The 20,036-nt window shown below is 42.3% G+C and overlaps 1 protein-coding gene across 20 annotated transcripts in view; it reads right to left on the bottom strand.

Annotated features, from left to right (window-relative positions):
• Positions 1-20,036, bottom strand: part of ATXN7 (ataxin 7) — a 147,809-nt gene that overhangs the window by 94,471 nt on the left and 33,302 nt on the right. For 14 of the 20 annotated variants that reach the window (XR_010132851.1, XR_010132853.1, XR_010132852.1 and 11 more), the window contains 3 exons: positions 19,277-19,375; positions 4,814-5,140; positions 4,512-4,580 (listed from right to left, as the gene is read on the bottom strand). Coding sequence is in view for 15 of the 20 variants with exons in the window: in XM_063703881.1 (XP_063559951.1) it covers positions 4,512-4,580; positions 4,814-5,129 (385 nt within the window). In the remaining 5 variants the exon portion in view is untranslated. Of the gene's footprint in view, positions 1-528; positions 2,043-4,511; positions 4,581-4,813; positions 5,141-5,546; positions 5,631-19,276; positions 19,376-20,036 lie in introns of those variants that run through there. The other 6 variants (XM_063703885.1, XM_063703886.1, XM_063703889.1 and 3 more) reach the window with 3 other exon arrangements.

The raw sequence follows: 20,036 nt of genomic DNA, 5'->3' as shown, positions 1-20,036 counted from the left end.
GTGTGCAAGAGCTGAATATGCCTTCATCAACAACACTCCTGCCCTCAGGGAACTTACTCTCTAAACAAGGAGCCATCACATAATGCAGAGTTTCAAATGCTGACACGTAGAGGGCAGAAAGAAAAAGTACAGAGTACTTTGATACCATACAACGGTTAGACTTAGAGAAGTTATGGACAGCTACCCAAAGATGTCATTTTTCCCAATACCATTGTTGACTCCTACAATGACACTATATAGGTTTTAAAATCTGCTGTGCAACTAAGGCATTTAAAGTTTTTATTTTTTAAGGGTCTCTAAATGTTCAGGCACTAATATAGAAACCCTAATCAGTTATTAGTACCAATTAATTCAATCTAAACATAATTTTGTTAACTTTCACAAATCCAAAATCTGTGGAAGTCCGGAATTTCACAAATCACCTTGGGGGAAAAAACAGTAATTTGTCTTAATCATTTCAAAAACGTTTAATCATTTCAAAAACGTTTAATCATTTCAAAAACGTCAACCGGGTGCAGTGGCTCATACCTGTCATCCCAACACTTTGGCAGGTCGAGGTGGGTGGATCACTTCTGGTCAGGAGTTCGAGATCAGGCTGGCCAACATGGTGAAACCCCGTCTCTACTAAAAATACAAAAAGTAGCCAGGCGTGGTGGCAGGCGCCTGTAATCCCAGCTACTTGGGAGGCTGAGGTAGGAGAATCGCTTGAACCCAGGAGGCGGAAGTTGCAGTGAGCACAGATCGCGCCTGTACCATTGCACTCCAGCCTGGGCGACACAGCGAGACTCCATCTCAACAACAACAACAACAACAACAACAACAACAAAAAGTCAAAAGGTATTACCAATTTCTTCCCACCAAAATTAATCATGCTAACAACTAATATTACAAATTACAGAACAAGAATAAGGCAATACAAATACAAGAATGCAAACAAAACTAGGTTGACCTCTGAAAAATAACCAAATTTTGTCTTAACATTTGCCTACTTGTGCTAAATGGCAGAAGAGGGATGATATACTACCTAAACCACAAATAATTTCCCTCCATCTAAATCAAGAGTTCTAACCTTCTGCCACAACATTAACCCTTGGGTATTCTTGCCTTGGGTAGGTTTACTACCTAAACCACAAATAATTTCCCTCCATCTAAATCAAGAGTTCCAACCTTCTGCCACAGCATTAACCCTTGGGTAGTCTTGCCTGATAGGAGTTGGTCTAAGTAATGTGTTACAAGAGGAAAAAGTGAAAAGAAAAAACAGGCAGAGAGCCTAGCTTAGCAGTTTTGAATTTTAGGGGTGGGGACATGTAAATGACCCTTTTGAGAATCCAAGGGAAGCTGTGAACACCTACCCTAGAAAACTGACGTATTATTTTGCATACAATTTCAGGGGAACTACAATCCCCTGAAGCCTTTTCAAAGGTCACAGATTAAAAAACCCTGTACCTAGAAATATAGAATTAAGAAGTCAGGTTATCAGCAGTTGAAAGAGTTAAAAGGAATTAGTGTGTACTGAGTCATTCACATGTTATCTAATTTAATTTCAACTCCTACAATAACCTTGGGAAGTAGGTAGTATTATCTTCCAAAGAGAGAAAGTATATTCAGAAAGATGAAATAACTAATGCAAGGTTAAGCAGCTTTCTCTCACATCCAGGCTTTCTAACCCCTAGGTCCAAAATTGCACATTGGAGAATTCAAGTCAAGCGCATATTCCTAGAGATATTTCAAGATGAGGAGTTTCTGGCGGGGGTGGTGGCTCATGCCTGTAATCCCAGCACTTTGTGGAGGTCGAGGCGGGTGGATCACCTGAGGTCAGGAGCTTGAGACCAGACTAACATGGTGAATGAAACTCCATCTCTATAAAAAATACAAAAATTAGCCAGGTGTGGTGGTGCGTGCCTGTAATCCCAGCTACTAGGGAGGATGAGTCCAGAGAATCGCTTGAACCCAGGAAGCAGAGGTTGCAGTGAGCCTAGAACTTGCCACTGCACTCCAGCCTGGGCAACAGTCAGACACCGTCTCAAAAAAAAAAAAAAAAAAAAAAGGGTCATTTCTGACTTCCAGTGATTCATTCACATGATCAATTTATCTACATATTTCTTCAATTTAACAAGAGGAATCAGTATGGATTCAACTTCAAAACATCTTTTCTTGGTAGCTGATAATTTTAACCAGACAATGAATGAATAATAGTCTAATAAGTTTTGATAATATTAAATGTATTTTCATTTCTGAAGCAGCCTACAATGGTCTGTTAGGAGAACATAAAGGTCCACTGAGTGAGTGCTGGACATCCTCAAACTTGGATTTTAAAATATTCCCAGAAAATCCGCAAAGTCACAAACAAATGAAGAACTGACTGAATTTAAAACTTCGGTCTCAACTCAGACAGGTGTACGTTCCAAGTGGCCTGGTAGCTACAGCATCCTCTAAATGGTTAGAACAACTTTAAAAGGGGGAGGAGGGGAACCCTTAAAAAACACTAACAAGGGCCAGGCGGTGGCTCACACCTGTAATCCCAGCACTTTGGAAGGCCGAGGCAGGTGGGTCACGAGGTTAGGAGATTGAGACCATCGTGGCCAACGTGGTGAAACCTCGTCTCTACTAAAACACAAAAAATTAGCTGGGTGTGGTGGCCTGCCGCCTGTAGTCCCAGCTACTCGGGAGGCTGAGGCAGGAGAATCGCTTGAACCTGGGAGGTGGAGGTTGCACTGAGGAGGTGGAGGTTGCACTGAGCCAAGATCGCACCACTGCACTCCAGCCTGGCCACAGAGTGAGACTCCGTCTCAAAAAACAAAACAAAACAAAACACTAACAAGATCCATGTCCCTTTTGTGCCTCAAGTAGGTAGTTTAACGTCTTAGTTCTTCATGGAAAACATGCTGATAAAAGTATCCCAACAGAAAATAATATATCTAGCAAAAATTAGGTACAGTCCCCTTAATTTGGTTGGGTCCCTGTCCAGCTCAAGGTACCCACTGAAACATTAATACACTTAACTCATCCTTTACAGCAAAATTATTGATAATTACAATCTTGTTTTCACACAGATTTAGAAACCTTTTATAGGATATGTATCCACACCCAGAGAATGAAAACTAAGAACAAGAGTAGGTCAGGTCCTCTAAAGTTCTACTCTAACTGCTTACTGTGAGAGTTGCCACCTAGTGATTTTAATTTTTTAAGCCCAGGCAGGCTGCCAATTCAGCACTAAAACCGGACTAGCAACTGATTTTTCATATTGCAACATCATCAACAAGTCCTGTGCTTTCCCTTGCTTTCCTTTACCCTCAAATAGCAATTCTCATTTTAAAAATCAACTAATTTGTTCTATAATCTGTTCCAATTGGAAGCTCTCATCGGGCTGTCACTGGTATTACTCTTCCTCCGAGTGCCAAGAGGCCAAAAAGCGCCCAATTCAAAAAAACCGAAAGAGTTAAGTGAAGAAAAAGCAGGTGTGAAAAGCGAGAAGGAAATGTGAAGACAGTAACAATGGGCAAACTTTGGACTTAAAAATGTTGCAGTTGCCAAAGTTCTACCTATCCTTGGGCCATAGACAAAAATTCTGCAAAATAAATGGCTACGAGTGAGAAATAAAATTACATTCGGGGACTATAAACTCAGTATTCCGGGTCCAAACCTCACTCAAAGCCTTGTCCTAACTCACTGAAAGAATAACTTGAAACTGAACCCGAAGTTCACTGGACTTCAGAAGTCCTTTCTGACCACGGTGTGCCCAGGCCTAGTGCAGGTATTAGACAACAAAAGCTTACTATTCAAAGAAAAAGAAAATCTCAAGAAAAAGTCTGACACTTTCCAGATACCTGGCCTGACTTTCATTTGGAGGCATACCCTATTTCCCTAGTGTATCTTTTTACCAAACAGCTTAAAACTAACAAATAATTAGACCCTGATTTCACCAGCCACGGGCAGTAAAGGCTTATTTGACCAAATAAAATTCTGGCTTTCTTTCCCCCGTGATCTTGGCAGCTCGCAAAAAATCTGACCAAAATGCACTCCGGGTTATGATGACCTTTTTGTAACATCCCCAACTTGTACCTTAAATCCTACAGAAATAAGACTGCATAGGTAAAGCATCTTCTTTAAGTTCAAAATTCGTTTCGATTGCCAACAGAAAATGTCCCCTAAGCATTCGTGGAAAGGTTTCAAAGCTGAGAATTCCTTCCTCTACTCCTGTTTCTGCGTAAGGAGGTCAGAAATGCAGAGATCTAGGTTAAACTTCCCGCCGGTTCCCAGCGCTCATCACCAATAATGCTGCTCCTGCCTGGTCACAGAAGGATTCCGGACGCTCTTATTACAGGAGGCCCCCAAACCAAACTTTCCAAGCGCTCTGCCCCCTCCCTCCCTCCTCAGGCAGCATCTTCGCAGGCACGGGGAGTCGGGGAGTCGGGGAGTCGGTATGGTGGGCTGACGTTCCCGGTCCCAGTGAACTGTCAAGGAAACTTCCCAGGGGTTTGTACAAACTCCATCAGGGGGGCTGGACTCACCTTCCCGACAGAGCCCCATGACTTCGCGGTTTTTCCCAAACTCCTTGAAACTTTCGTCCAATTCTGTCCCTAGGAGATATACACACACAGGAGGAGGGGAGAGGCAGGTCAGTGGCCAGGAGTGTGACGCACACTCACGCACGCACGGGGTAGGTGTGGGCACCTCCGCGTTCCGCAACCCAGCAAACGATAGCATCTCTGCCCCTCGAGGGGGCGGGTCACAGGAGGGGGGCAGGGGGGAGGGGAGGAGAGAGGAGGGGGTCGCGAGGGGGTGAAGGGGAGAGGAGGGCGTGGACACTCACCGTCCTTCCCAGGAAGTTTGGAAGCCTCAACCCACAGATTCCACGACTGTCCCAGCATCACTTCAGGACTGGGCAGAGGCCTGCGCTCCCCGACCGTCGCCATTGCGGCGGCCGAGGTGGAGGCGGCGCCGGGCCCGCCGTCCTCCGGCCGTGTGCGCCGCGGCGGCTGCTGCTGCTGCCGCTGGGGCTGCGGAGGCTGCTGCTGCTGCTGCTGCGGCTGCGGCTGCTGCCGGGCGGCCGCGGCCGCTGCTCCGCCTGCCGCCGCCGCCGCGCGGCGCGGCTCCCCCCTGACGTCATCCGCGGCCCGCTCCGACATTCTTTCCGCTCCTACAATGTAACAAAAAAAAGGGGGAAAGAGTCGCGCGGGGGCCGTTTTTTAAGGAGGCGCCAGGGAGTTCCGGCGGCGTGCGCGGCCCGCGGACCGGGTGGGGCACGCTGACAGCGCCCCCATGGCCGCCCAGCCCCCCGAGCCCGCCTCCTCGAGGCCACCCCCCGCCCCGGGCTCAAAGTCCGCGGCGCGGGCTAGCTTTCGCTTTCGACTCCCGCGGCCGCCCGAGGGAGGGGACGGGCAGCAGGCGGCCCGCCACCGCGGCGCTGGGTCCCCTGCCTGCTTCTGCTCAGAGGACCTGGCGCGGAGGCCAGCGCCGGAGCGGCCCGGCTCCAACCCCGCGCCCCACCATGGCAGCCCGCGCGGGGAAGCCCGAGCCGCACCCCAGGACCTCCAGCTGCCCACCCTTCGGCCGCTCGCATCCCCGGGCCCGGCCCGGCTGCCCCGCTCCTTCCTTCCGTCCGCGCGTCCGTCCGAGCGGCGGCACCCGGCCGGCTCCCTTAAGCGGAGGCGCCTCCCGCCGCCTCCTCCCACTTGCCGGTCCCTCCCTCTCAGCTCGCTCCGGCGAAGTTTGCACGTCAAGCCCCCGGACTGGAGCCAGGGCGAAGTCGGAAATGCAGCCACCTATGGAGGAGCCGGCCGGCCGGCCCCAGGGCAGCGCGGGAGAGGCTGGTGCAGGGGGCACTTTGCCCTCGGCTTGCGGGCGGCCGCAGAGTTGTCAAAAGCATGAATGGGAAGCCGCCGCAGAGCGGACTCCGGGCATGCAGGGAACCTTGGGCTAGCGGGGAAGTGCCTCCCAGGTGTCTGCCCAGGTGTCTGCCCAGGTGTCAGGACGAAGTACCGTGTGCACGCCACGCCGCCCACATGTGTGCCCCCGACCCGCAATTGGAAGTCACACTGTGCGCCCGGGGAACTTGAATTCGTCCAGCAAAGAGAGAACATGAGATCAGTGTGCGAGGGAATGGAGGAGAGTGAAACAAACCGAGAGGAGCTTTAACCCGTGTACATATTTTAGAGGCACCACCCCAAGTTTCTGGAAGTGATTCATTCACCCCAAAAATAAAAATCTGATTCATTTTTAACTTGAGTTGTTAGTCCTTCCCTCTTTATGGTTGTCTTTTCTTGGGCAGGACGAGACCCTAGGGATTAGGAGAATATAAGGAATTCCTACAAAACATGTTTAGAAAATACTGTTTTTGGTCAAATTTTGTTCACTAAATTAAGCATTGGCCCGCAAAACTTAGCACCCCTCCCCAACATACACAACATTTGCTTAGCGATAGGCTACAGATGGCAAAATAAAAGGCTACTTAATGACCTAAAGCATTAAAAATACTTGAAACAGTAGCAGACCACACCACTTTCAATAAGTGTTGATATTATTACTATTTTCTCAAATTGATGTGAAAATTTGAAGCCTGAGACAAAAACAGTGATTCTTATCAGCATGTTTCACGCATGTTTCACACTGCAGTAGTATCAACTCCTGTAATGTGTGTCAGAGATGCTTGCTCACAAGTGCTTTCTCTGACTAGATGGGGAGGAAGTGGAATTCTTCTTTTTTTTTTTTTGTACCTCAAACATCTGATGTGACAGAGGTAGCCAACTTCTTTATTGGTCCAACTTGCAGAAACACAGAAAGTTTACATAAGCATAAAAATTAATAAAGAAATGTTACTGCAACCCAAACATAAGGTGGGACTGCTAGAGAGGGTTTGGGGTTCAAAATTTAAAAGCACACACACACACACACACATACTTACACATACACACACACACACATTTTTATTTTAGATTTAGAAATAAGTCTGTAAATTTTTTTCCTGGATTGCATGCAAACAAGTCCAAAAAGTGAAACCATGGTTACTTCCTGTCCTTATCAAAATAACCAAAATAGTAGAAATGATTGGAAAGATTTAATTTTAAAAATCATTTCTACAGCTTTAACTTCCTCCATAAGACTATCAATGAGAAAAATGCACAGGAGTAAAACATATAATTCCCTTGACAGGAATAGAGTTCCCTCCTAACTTTTAACATAGCTTAGATGACCCCTATGCAGATTTTCAATTTTTCATTCATTCCAAATCACTGCAAAATCTGAATAATTACATGAAAACACCCAACCTCTGTTTTCCTAAAGTACACAATTTATTACTTGGAATTTTGAAATTCTACACTTAAGAAAAACGAAAATTTGGATTTTAACGGCATCTGAAGCTACCATTGAAAAGAAAAGCTTGCGGCCACCAAGCCATATAGATAACAAAAAGAGCTTGCTTGTTGAGTACAGCTCTTCAGATCCCTGAAACTACACAGTGAGAAAATAAGGAGAATGGCAAACATGAAGTATGGTTCTACTTCCTCAAGACATTGCTTGACTTTCCTCTTTTGGATGTGAAACTACTTCAAGATTCACTAATATGACTTCTAGCCAATGGGGATCAATGCAGCAATTTAGAGTACTTCAACTTCTTTCCCAATTCCTGCTTGATACCTCTTTTTTTCTTCAAAGTTTTTGATTGGTTTAATCAAACACAACCGGGCTTAAAATGAAAAATATTAAGTATCCTCTTGGCATTATGATCGTTATTAAGGGAAATTATTACAAATAGCAGTTACCAATTATTGAGTACCTCAATACTCAAAACTAATAGCAAGCTATCAATTATTGAGGAATCTCATAAATAAGCACTATAAATAAGTGTCTTATATTAAACTGAGCAATTCAGCTCAATCCTTTAGGAAACTTACTATCAAACTGAAGAGGATGTGCAGACAAGAGATTGACGGGCATTTCCTGGTATTTCTTCAACCAGTTCTCTTTTGCTGCAGCCAATGCATTTTACCCACTCTTTCTTCACCCATAAAAAAGTCCTGACTCCTAGAAATGTTCTGATATCCATAGTTGTTAGAAGTTTCCTTAAAGTTGGAATGAGTCACCAAAAAAAGTCAAAACAGCAAGCTGACACAGTGCATCTGATATTTGAATTTGGGCAACTTTTAAAAGCATTCCTTATGCAAAGCATACTGTTTATAAACAAGAGTACAACAGAAACCCAATACTTAGCTGTATTACCTACAGTCCCACAGTAAAGAACTTGATGACCTCTTACCTAGATAATCTCCTTTCCATACCACCAAATTATAAAAAGAATATAACTGTGTATAAATTTTTTGTGCGTGTATGTGTGTGTGGAGATGACAAGGTCTCACTATGTTGCCCAGGCTGGTCTCAAACTCCTGAGCTCAAGCAGTCCTCCTGCCTTGGCCTCCAAAAGTGTTGGGATTATAGGCATGAGCCACCACACCAGGCCAATACAATTTATATTCACTTAATATGTTATTTTAATATAGTATTATGCCCGTATAATATCAATCAGTGCTTCTGCCAGTGCATTTCTGATGATGCCTTGTAACTCGGAGGAACTTCACTGTCTGAAAACTGAAGTAATAATTCATTTTATATGGCTTGAATAATGAGTATTCAATTTATCCAACAATTCCTGATTGCCTGCTACAGACTAGGCACTCTACTAGGCACCAGGGTGAACACAAGATAGTAGTTTCACTGAGTATGTGAGAAAAGTAGGAAGTAGGGGAAACAATTCATCAAAACTGTCACCACCAACTAGATTGTCTATGGCTTAAGAACTGGGCTGTCAGAGGTGAAGTACTGCAAACTCTGTGCATTTCATCCCTTCCAAGGACATATTTAAAATGTGGTCTTATCTCATCACCCAAATTTAGGGATGTTCTCAGTAGATGCCAAGGCTAACAAGTCTCTCTTTACAAAAAGGATTCTTTGCACTCATAAAATGTTTTGTTCAAAGGCCAAAGGTATCACAATGTACAAAAACAAAAAAAACAAAACCAAACAAAAAGTTGACCTTTCCTACATTAAATCCAGTTTAATGTAAAAAGGCTAAAACTACCCAAAACATTTCTAAGGTACAAGATCCCACACAACCGTTTTCATTTGGAAAAAACCACCAGTCCCAGTACAACATTTTAATAAACTTGAAAAGCAGTTAACTACAGTATACTTATCTGTGTAAATTACAGGGTTGGTAACAGAGATTCTCCATCATCAACCCCAAAGGACTGAAGTCATCTGAGTAACAAGAAACTCAGATCCACTAAATTAAGAATGTGTTGGCTTTGGTTTCTTTATATCTTCCTAAAATTGGCTGAGCCTTTGTTCAAACCTCTCTCACTCCTCTGACTACATCTTTCCCCTTTCCTCTTTCTTCTCCAGAGAGAGCCAGGGCTGTATTCTGCACAAGGGGCATGCCTTTCCTTAACTATGCTCCCTCTAGTGAAGTACCTTACAGCTTGTCATGAATATCAGTATTCCAGTAGAGGGAGAACAGTGGAAAGAGTAAATTGAATTCATCAGCTTAGTGGCTGGAATTGATAGCAATCAAGTGCAAAATTAAGAATAATAAGGACAGTTGCAAGAGTGAGGACTTAAAGATAAGACATAAATAGCTTTTTAAAAACTCAACCTGTACACATACTCATTCTATAGTAAAATGTATCATTTGCTAAACATCTCAAACCCTTGAATTTTTGGATTGTTTTCTTAACCATATGTTTGCATGTACATATGAACTCTCCCAAAGAAACATTCACCAGTAATAGCAAATTGCTTGAAAAGAGAAGAAAATTTGAAAATACACATATAAAAGGTAATAATAAATTATAACATAAAAGGTAATTAGTAATGCCCAGTGTTTCTAGGGATTTAAAACTGGCTTGTAATTTTATGACGAACTTGATTTGAAATGTTGATTTAAAGTCTTTAGGCTGAGGAATTTTTTACAAATAGAAAGTTTCAAGTTATAGAAAAGGAATGGAGGCCAGGCGTGATGGTCTGATGCCTGTAATCCCAGCACTTTGGGGGACCAAGGCTCAGGTGTTGGAGACCAGTCTGGGCAACACAGTGAGGCATAGTCTCTACTGAAAAAAAAAAAAAAAAAAAAAAAATACAGCCAGGCATGCAGGCATGTGTCTATAGCCCCAGCTACTTGGGAGGCTGAGGGGGAGGACTGCTTAAGTTTGGGAGATTGAGGCTGCAGTGAACTGAGATTGTGCCACTGTACTCCAGCCTGGATGACAGAACAAGACCCTGCTACAAAAAAAAAAAAAAAAAAAAAAAAAAAAAAGACAAGGAATGGAAAAGTTGGACCAATATTCAGCTATAAAAGGAAGTCGACTGTATAGAGTTCTAGTGTACTGCGTCAGCTACCATAAAATGCAGGTTAAACACATTGTTAAACATAATTTCCCATGTACCTTTGTACTGACAATGCTGTAAATATCACCATTTTTGGGGGCTCAGCCATTAATAGCATGGGTTCTAGGGCCTATCTGCCCAGGCTGAATCCCACTTCTACCACTACGAGCTGTGTAACTCTGGGGAAATCACTAAGCCTCTCTGTGCATATTTCCACATCTATAAAATGAGTAAAACAAGAGTAACTACTTTATGAAGAACATTAAGAAATTTACAGTGCAAAAAAGCACACTGTGTCAGCTATTACTATTAGCACCATGCTTGTCACATAGTAAGCCCTAATTGTAATCTATGTACGCTATACTATCAGACCAATCTTGCTGAATTATGGCTTTAGCCATGTTAGCGATTGCTCTAACATTTTTAGGGGCTCCCCACTGACTGATAAAATAAATAAAAACTTCTCTCCTAGCATTCAAGGTCCTCTACAGTCTGCCCTTGCCTCAGCTCCACCACTTCTACACTGTTCAGTTGCCTCCTGCAGGTAGTCTATGGTCCAGCCCAAATGACAAATTCAGAACTTCAAACATGCCCCCACCCCAACCCCATCCAACTCCCAGCTCCCAAACCTTTGCTCATATAGGCCACTCCATCTTTAACAGTTTCCCTCCCTTGGCAGAAATCCTGCTGTTCAATCAAAGTTCTTCCACAAATTCCATTTCTTTAACAAACTCTTTCCTGAACCCTCTCACTAAGCACATGGGAACTCACCCCCACCTCTATATCACAGGACTTCATGGATTCAGAGTTAAGAGTATATGCTCTGAAATCAAGGTGACAATGAGACATACATTTAGTCTCCCAGAGATCAACAGTTTGCATTCCCAACATAAGGGTGTTATTTAGAACCTGGAACCCACTTTCCCACAAACCATAAGACGAGTTGTAACCATGTCTCCAAATTGGTCAGCAAAATGCCTTTGGGGTGAAACCTAGGACTAACAATGCAGGTGTGTTAGTATAAGAGGGAAGGAACAACACAAATGCTTCTTCCTCCTTTCCTCAGCCAAGGTCCAGCTCTAAGCAAAGCTATAGATCCAGCAAACATGACACCCTTGACTTTCCCACATTCTGTCTTTGCACCGTGATCCAGGAGCCTACCTGGGTTTGTACTGCTTCTCAAAAGACAGACTGTTCCACAAAAACTTGCACTCCCTTTCCACCTCCAAAGTAAAGCTCTCCTTTTCTTGGTAGAGGTAAAGTCCTGCAGATTTAACTATTTTTCACTAATGTGTATGAATGACTATGAATGAATACAGTTATCTGTCCTCCTCTCCTCCCAAGTACACATTCAAAGAAATATAAAGGGTAAGACCTTACCCCAGATGACTTCTAGGTGTACTGGTTCATAAACCTTTCTTCCTAGAAACACACAATTACTAACTACACTCTTATGGCCATTCTAATTTTAAATGACATCATCTATGGCTCAAGGCAAATATTTATTTTCACCAATTTAATCTTTTATTTTAACCAATATTCTCTTTTGATCAACATAAAATTTTCAAGACCTGGAGACCTTGATCCTCTGTCCACTTCCTACTATGCCCCCACATCTACATCAAGGTGTTCTAAGTGAAGGAACTTCAGGAGTAGAAAAGGGGAACCAAAACAAAATTGCTCCTGGTGAGAAATCTGCCTTTCCTGCCTTCCAGAGCTTGCTCCATCTCTTCGGAAAACCAGTATTTTCAAAAAGCATGAGGATTTTTCCAAATGGTTTCTGGGGCAGTGGCAGCAAAGCAGCAATCACAAGCGGGCAATTAGTGGGTTGGAATCTGACTTATCAGGTATTTCTTTTTAAAAACAGAGCCAAGGCCGGGTGCGGTGGCTCACACTCGTAATCCCAGCACTTTGGGAGGCCGAGGCAGGCAGATCACAAGGTCAGGAGATCGAGACCATCCTGGCCAACATGGTGAAACCCCATCTTTACTGTAAATACAATAATTAGCTGGGCATGGTGGCACGTGCCTGTAATCCCAGCTACTCAGGAGGCTGAGGCAGGAGAATCTCTTGAACTAGGGAGTCAGAGGTTGCAGTGAGCCCAGATTGTGCCACTGCACTCCAGTCTGGCGACAGAATAAGACTCCGTCTCAAAAAAAAAAAAAAATTAAATTAAATTGAAAAAGAATGAAAACAGAGCCAAATGGGTAAATTGAACTTCATCAAAATTAAACTTCTGTGCTTCAAAGGATGCCATCAAGAAAATGAAAACCCACAGAACCTACACATTTTTGCAAATCATATATCTGATAAGGGACTTGAACTAGAATGTAGAAAAGAAAGAACGCAGCCCAGTCAATTAACAACAACAACAAAAAAAGAAGGTCAATATCATTAGTCATTAGGGAAATGCAAATCTAAATCAGAGATATCACCTCTCACCCACTAGGATGGCTGTAATAAACAACAACAACAAAAGACAGAAAATGAAGAGTGTTAGCAAGGATATGAAAAAACTGGAATCCTCATACATCGCTGGCAGGAATGTAAAACAGTGCAGCCATTGTGGAAAACAGTGGTAGTTACTCAAAAGGTTAAACACAGAATTAGCATATGATCCAGCAATTCCACTTCTAGTTATACACTCAAAAGAACTGAAATCAGAGACTCAGATACCTGTGCACTAATATTCATTAGCAGTATAATTCCTAAAAGCCAAAAGGTGGAAACAACCCATATGTACATCAACAAATGAATAAACAAATTGTGATATATCTCTACAAAGAATATTATTGCCAGGTGCAGTGGCTCACGCCTATAATCCCAGCACTTTGGGAGGCCAAGCCAGGCAGATCACGAGGTCAGGAGTTCAAGACCAGCCTGGCCAAGATAGTGAAACCCATCTCTCCTGAAAACACAAAAAAATTAGCCGGGCATGGTGGTGCACGCCTATAGTCCCAGCTACTTGGGAGGCTGAGGCAGGAGAATCGCTTGAACCTGGCGGCGGGGGGGGGGGGGGGGGGGGGCGCGGGGGCGTGTGGTGAGCCAAGATCGTGCCACTGCACTCCAGCCTGGGCAACAGAGCGAGACTCCATCTCAAAAAAAAAAAAATTATTCAGCCATAAAATGAAGCACTGATACATGCTCCAACATGAATAAATCTTGAAAACATTATGCTAAATGAAAGAAGACAAATAGGTCACATATTATTTGATTTCATTTAGATGAATTATCCAGAATAGGCAAATCCATACAGACAGAGAGCAGATTAGTGGTTTCCAGAGGCTGAAGGAAGAGAAGATGGAGAGTGACTGCTTAGGAATGCGATGGGGTCTCCAATGTGGGTGCTAAAAATGTTTTTGACCTAGATAGAAGAAACAGTTATACAATCAATACTGTGAATACACTAAAAACCATTAAATGTACAGTTTAAAGGGGTAAATTTATGGCATTTGAATTACATCACAATAAAGCTATTTTTTAAGCCAACATTAAAACTTGGAAAATTTCACAAAAAATTCCAGATTGACTTATCTTGAAAAAATCCTAAGAAAAATCTGACACCACCAGCCACAGCATTCCTCATAGGAACATGAGTTGGAGATGAAGCTGGTCCTGGAACCCATCTCTGCCACCACCTAACTCTGGACGTTGGCAGGATAATTTTTTCATCTGTACCTCAGTTAGCTCCTCTGCAAAAGGAAGATAACAATAATATCTACCTCATCAGCTTATGAAGAGTCAATAAATTAATATGTTCAGAATAGTGCCTGGCACATATTAAGTGCTCAGTGTGTTAGCTACTTTCACATTTTATAACAATTCATCCTCTAATAGAGGTATGTGGCCATTACTTTTCAACTTTTTGTTTGTTTTTACAAATAAAATAGCATATAATGTAATGGTCCAAAAGAAAGAAGTGCAAAGACAGCCAAGATAAACATTTTCTAAAGAAACATGCAAAAAATACTATGAATCATATGTGCCTTTTTTTTTTTTTTTTTTGAGATGGAGTCTTGCTCTGTTGCCCAGGCTGGAGTGCAGTGGTGCAATCTTGGCTCACTGCAAGCTCCACCTCCTGAGTTCACGCCATTCTCCTGCCTCAGCCTCCGGGGTAGGTGGGACTAGAGGTGCAAGCTCGGCTAATTTTTTTGTATTTTTAATAGAGACGGGGTTTCACCATGTTAGCCAGGATGGTCTCAATCTCCTGACCTTGTGATCCTCCCGCCTCGGCCTCCCAAAGTGCCGGGATTATAGGCGTGAGCCACCGTGCCCGGCCCACATGTGCCTATTTTTGTGAAAAAGTGGTGATGATGATGATGATGATGATGATGATAAGTCTATGCAAAAAACAATCTAGATAAGTCTAGATTTACCATATGAGAAGCAAGGAGTTAAAGAATTAAAGATGCTTTAATTCTTTAAACTTAAAGGAACTTTTTATTAGCATATATATTTATATAATGTTTAGATTTTTTATCAACATAGTTTTATATTCAGGATGATTATTTTAAAAGATGATTATCCTTTTATAAAGATTTTTTTTTGAAGAAGAAACTCTAAACTAATATTGAAACTTTTGTGAGATTGTCACAAAACTCTGTTAGGTGAGTAGCAACGGCACAGACTGATAAAACTACAAGTCACTTCCTTGGCTTGAAACTTCATCTTTAGCTGGGATTCCCAGAGCACCAACCTCTCTTGAGTTTCCTTCTTCCTCATGGAGTATATGGTGCTATATTTATAGCTGCTAAACTCCTTAGCCAGTCAATATCTTTCAATATCTAGCCAAACCTTTTCCCACCCTTAGCATCCACCGCTCTCCCTTACAAAGACTCCACTCTAGCTAAACCACCTTCTCATGTCCAAGACATAAAGTACACATTTCTGAAAGTCTTTCTAAATGCCATTATTTTTTAAATACAACTCACATAACTGAAATTCACCATTTTCACCATTTTATTATTTATTTACTTTGAGACAGGGTCTCGCTCTGTTGCCCAGGCTCAAGTGCAATCCAGCTGGTGCAATCACGGCTCACTGCAGCCTCAACCTCCAAGACTCCAGTGATCCTCTCACCTCAGCTCCCAAGTAGCTGAGACTACAAGCGCATGCCACCACGGCTAGCTAATTTTTGTACTTTTTTTTTATAGAGACGGGGTTTCAAATGTTGCCCAGGCTGGTCTCAAACTCCTGGACTCATGTAGTCTTCCTGCTTCGCCCTCCCTAAGTGCTGGATTTACAGGTATGAGCTACTGCAACTGGCCTTTAACCATTTTAAGTGTACAATTTGATGACATTTAGTACATTCACACTGTAGTACAACCAACATTACTATCTAGTTCCAGAACATTTTTATCACTCCAAAAGGAAACCCTGTATTCATCAAGCAATCACTGCCCACATTCCCTCCCCAACCCCCGAAAACCACATCTGCTTTCTGTCTCTATGGATTTGCCTATTCTGAATATTAAATGAAACCACATAATATGTGGTCTTTGTGTTTGGTTTCCTTCATTTAATAAAACGTTTTCAAGGTTTATCCATGTTGGAACATGTTATCAATACTTCCTTCTTTTTTATGGCTAAATAATATTCCACTGTGTTATACACACACACAATGGAATACTATTCAATCTTTAAAAAGAAGGCAATCCAGCCAGATATGGTAGCTCACAACTGTAATCCAAGCACTCTGGAGGGAAGGCCAAGGTGGGAGAAACACTTGAGGCCAGGGTTCAGGAGTTCCAGACTAGCCTAGGACACACAGCGAGGCCCCCATCTCGATTTTTGTTTTTTTTAAAGAGAACTCCTGTCATTTGCAGCAACATAGATGAACCTGGAGGATATTACGTTAAGTGAAATCAGCCAGGCCCAGAAAGACAAACAGCACACAATCTCACTTATATGTGGAATCTTAAAAAGTTGAATTCATAGAAGTAGAGAATAGAATGGTGGTTACCAGAGGATAGAGTTGAGGGGTTTAGGGAAAGTTAGTCAAAAGGTACGAAATTTCAGTTAGGAAGAATGAGTTCAAGAACTCAGCTGCAAAACATGCTTACTATAGTTAATAACAATGTATTGTATTCTTGCAAATTGCAAAGAGACTAGATAAAGGTTCTCACAACCAAAACATAAGTATGAGAAGTAATGCCTATGTTAATTAGCTATTAAATTAGTTAATTTAAGCCATTCCACAATGAATACATATTTTAAAAGAATACATTGTACATGATAAACATATCCAATTTTTACTTGTTAATTAAGAAAAAAAGGTAAGTGCCAATTCAATGGCAGGGATATTTGTCCTTTCGATTTACTAATTTATCCCCAGTGACCATAAGATAACATAGCACATAGGTTGGCACCCAATAAATGTTTGTTGAATGAACAGATATTGGGCCTACAATCTGTTGCTGAGAAGGGATTGCCACATTAGATGGATCATGGACCGGATGGTTTCTCACAGTTCCACCTGGCTCACTTTATTCCCCTTTCTGGTCTCTCTGGCCTCTACAGACTTTTGAACTTGTGCCTCCTCTTCTTTCTCTGCTTCTTGGTCACTTACTTCCTGGCATCATATTAATCTTTTCATTGGTATAATATTCAAAAAAGCATTAAGTCATCACTGCAGTCCATGTAAATCACCTCCTATTCTTCTTTTCCTCCCAGGGACAATCCCCATGCACACAGTAGAAACTCCATAAACAGGCACTAAAGAGCTCCTCTGGCATTCTGCCAAACATGTTTCCTCTTAACTTCTCCCCATACCCCACCATTGTCAGTGATTGGACACCATACAGGAAAGCCTGTTTCTCTCTTCTCTGGCACCTTGCAGACATGATACAATGAACAACATTCAACGTGATGACTTCAACGATCACTGAACGACATCTCTGCATTATGGCCCTTCAGCTTTAGTCCAGAACATTTTAAGAGACTGTTTTTAAGGTGGAGACTTCAGAGCTCCCCAAACTCTTGTTCTTTCAAACATCTCAACAGTACTAAAACACTTTTTGTGAAGCTGTTTCAGATTGGTAATGGTAAAAATATTATCTTTTACGTGTTGTCTGAAATGCTACCATTTTTGCTACAGTTGCCTAAAACCTGATTTTGGCATCACATTTGTTGCCTAAGTATGTAAAATAATTGATTCCAGAGGCTGAAACTCCTTTCGTCTTCCTTGTTCCGATTCTGTTGTTTCAGTCTTTAATGACTCATCTTAAATTGCACCTTAACTTAAAGGTTATCTCATTCCTTTCAGAAATAGGAGAATAATTTTGTTGTTGTTGTTGTTGCTTCTTTTTTAACACAGGGTCTTGCTGTCGCTGGGGCTGGTGTGCAGCAGCATCATCATGGCTAACTGCCGCCTCAAGCTCTTGAGCTCAAACCATCCTCCTGCTGCAGCCTCCTGAGTAGCTGGGACTATACACATGCAGCACTGTGCTTGGCTAATTTTTAAAAATTTTTTTAGGCCGGGCGCAGTGGCTCACGCGTGTAATCCCAGCACTATGGGAGGCCGAAGAGGGCAGATCGCGAGGTCAGGAGATCGAGACCATCTTGGCTAACACGGCGAAACCCCGTGTCTACTAAAAATACAAAAACAAAATTAGCCGGGCATGGCGGCAGGCGCCTGCAGTCCCGGCTAGTCGGGAGGCTGAGGCGGCAGAATGGCGTGAACCCAGGAGGCGGAGCTTGCAGTGAGCCGAGATGACGCCACTGCACTCCAGGCTGGGCGACAGAGCAAGACTAGGTCTCAAAAAAAAGAAAAAAAAATTTGTAGAGTTGGGGGTGTAGCTATGTTGGCCAGACTGGTCTCAAACTCCAGAGCTCAAGCAATCCTTCCACCTCAGCCTCCCAAAGTACTGGGATTACAGGTGTGAGCCACTGTACTCAGCCCTTTTTGTTTTTTTAAATCAAAATTCCTCCAGGAATTTCCTGCTTCATATTACGTGAAACTTCACCACTATCCTCCCAAAACAGTAAATGTACAATGGTGGACATGCAGTGAGAAACAACATTAATGTGCCAGGCGTTGGTAGCTCATGCCTGAAATCCCACCACTTTGGGAGGTCAAGGCGGGTGGATCACTTGAGGTCAGGAGTTCGAGACCAGTCTGGCCAACATAGCAAAACTCCGTCTCTACTAAAATACAAAAATTAGCCAGGTGTAGTGGTGCACACCTGTAGTCCCAACTACTCAGGAGGCTGAGGCACAAGAATCACTTGAACCTAGGAGGTGGAGGTTGCAGTGAGCCACGATCACGCCACTACACTCCAGCCTGGGTAACAGAGTGAGACTCTGTCTCAAAAAAAAGAAAAAAAAAAAAAAAGACACTCCATTAATGATGGCTGCTATTTTTGTAATGATCAGAGACTACTCATTACCACAGAGCTGTCTGTCAGCCTGGGCAAAGGCAATGGGCCCAGAAAGTGTTCCTGAAGAACGCTTGCCTGTTTTACAATCTTGCTGAGGATCTTCCCTGCCCTAAGCAGCTGGGTCTACATTACATGGAAAGACAAGAAAACAGGAGCTGGGGGAATGGTGCTGGAAAGAAACAAGAGCACACTTTTGGATAACTTCCAGAAAAAAGTGGGTATAGACTGGGAAAGGAGGAGGATTCTATAACTAAAGTCTTCCTGCAATTTTAACAAATTTGGAGGGGATGCTATTTAGCAGTTTTTGTGTTGAGAAACAAACACCTAATAATATCATACTCCTAAACTCATTGTCATTTTATTTTTCTAAGATCATATTCAGGATTACATTTAACATTTGAGATCTTACACAGACGCCTTAAAATAAACTATCATCCTTTGGTAAAACTCAAACTCTTTTATAACTGGAAGCATTATATTTATTCAACTGTGTTTGCGATATCAGAACAGCCAGTTACCTTTTCTTTGGAGGGTAGGCCAAAAATCCTGATCAATTTACCAATGGATCTTCATCTGCTGCAATTGTGAAAGCTCGTTCGTCTTAATTCTGTTCAGATCTGCAAAAACAGAAAAAAGGCAAATGGATGAAACAGTGGATGGACAAAGCTAATCAGAAACATACAATCTCATTGGTTGCCAGATATTCCAAAATTATATGTGCTTTGAGATGTCAAACTGTTAAATTTCAAGACATTTACCAATTTTACTACAAATGTGATTTTTTTTTTTTAACAATGAACTTAATTGGCTATAGTTACAATAAACCAAGAACAAATGACTATTCAATATGTACACAGAGTTAGCCTCCTGGGGCTTAAAATCATTGTATATAATTTGCACTAATGAGTTTCCACTTAATTTTTAAAATGGCGATTCAGAAAGCCTGCTCCTATGAAACTTGTCAAATCACAGATTTTAAAAACACAGATTGAATGAGATTATTATTTGGAGAGCTTACGCTGTCGTTCTTTATCATTTCAGCAGTTTATAAAAGCAATTTTTAATACTTCAACAGGTAACAATTCAATTAAACCATCTTATTAAAAAGCACAAGGAAACTATGTGCTCCATTATCTTCATAGTTGTGTGCATATATTTCAGGTAAAATGTGGTAACTTTTTAATTAATTTGTGGAGGAGCAATGAGTTAAGGAGTCAATAAATTACAGATTAACAAACCAAAGTTAGAAAATAAGCTGGTCTTCAAATCTCACATGCA

The sequence above is a fragment of the Gorilla gorilla genome, chromosome 2, assembly GCF_029281585.2.
Source record: "Gorilla gorilla gorilla isolate KB3781 chromosome 2, NHGRI_mGorGor1-v2.1_pri, whole genome shotgun sequence".
NCBI classification, from domain to species: Eukaryota; Metazoa; Chordata; class Mammalia; order Primates; family Hominidae; genus Gorilla; species Gorilla gorilla.
This window is presented reverse-complemented; position numbering and strand designations above follow the sequence as displayed.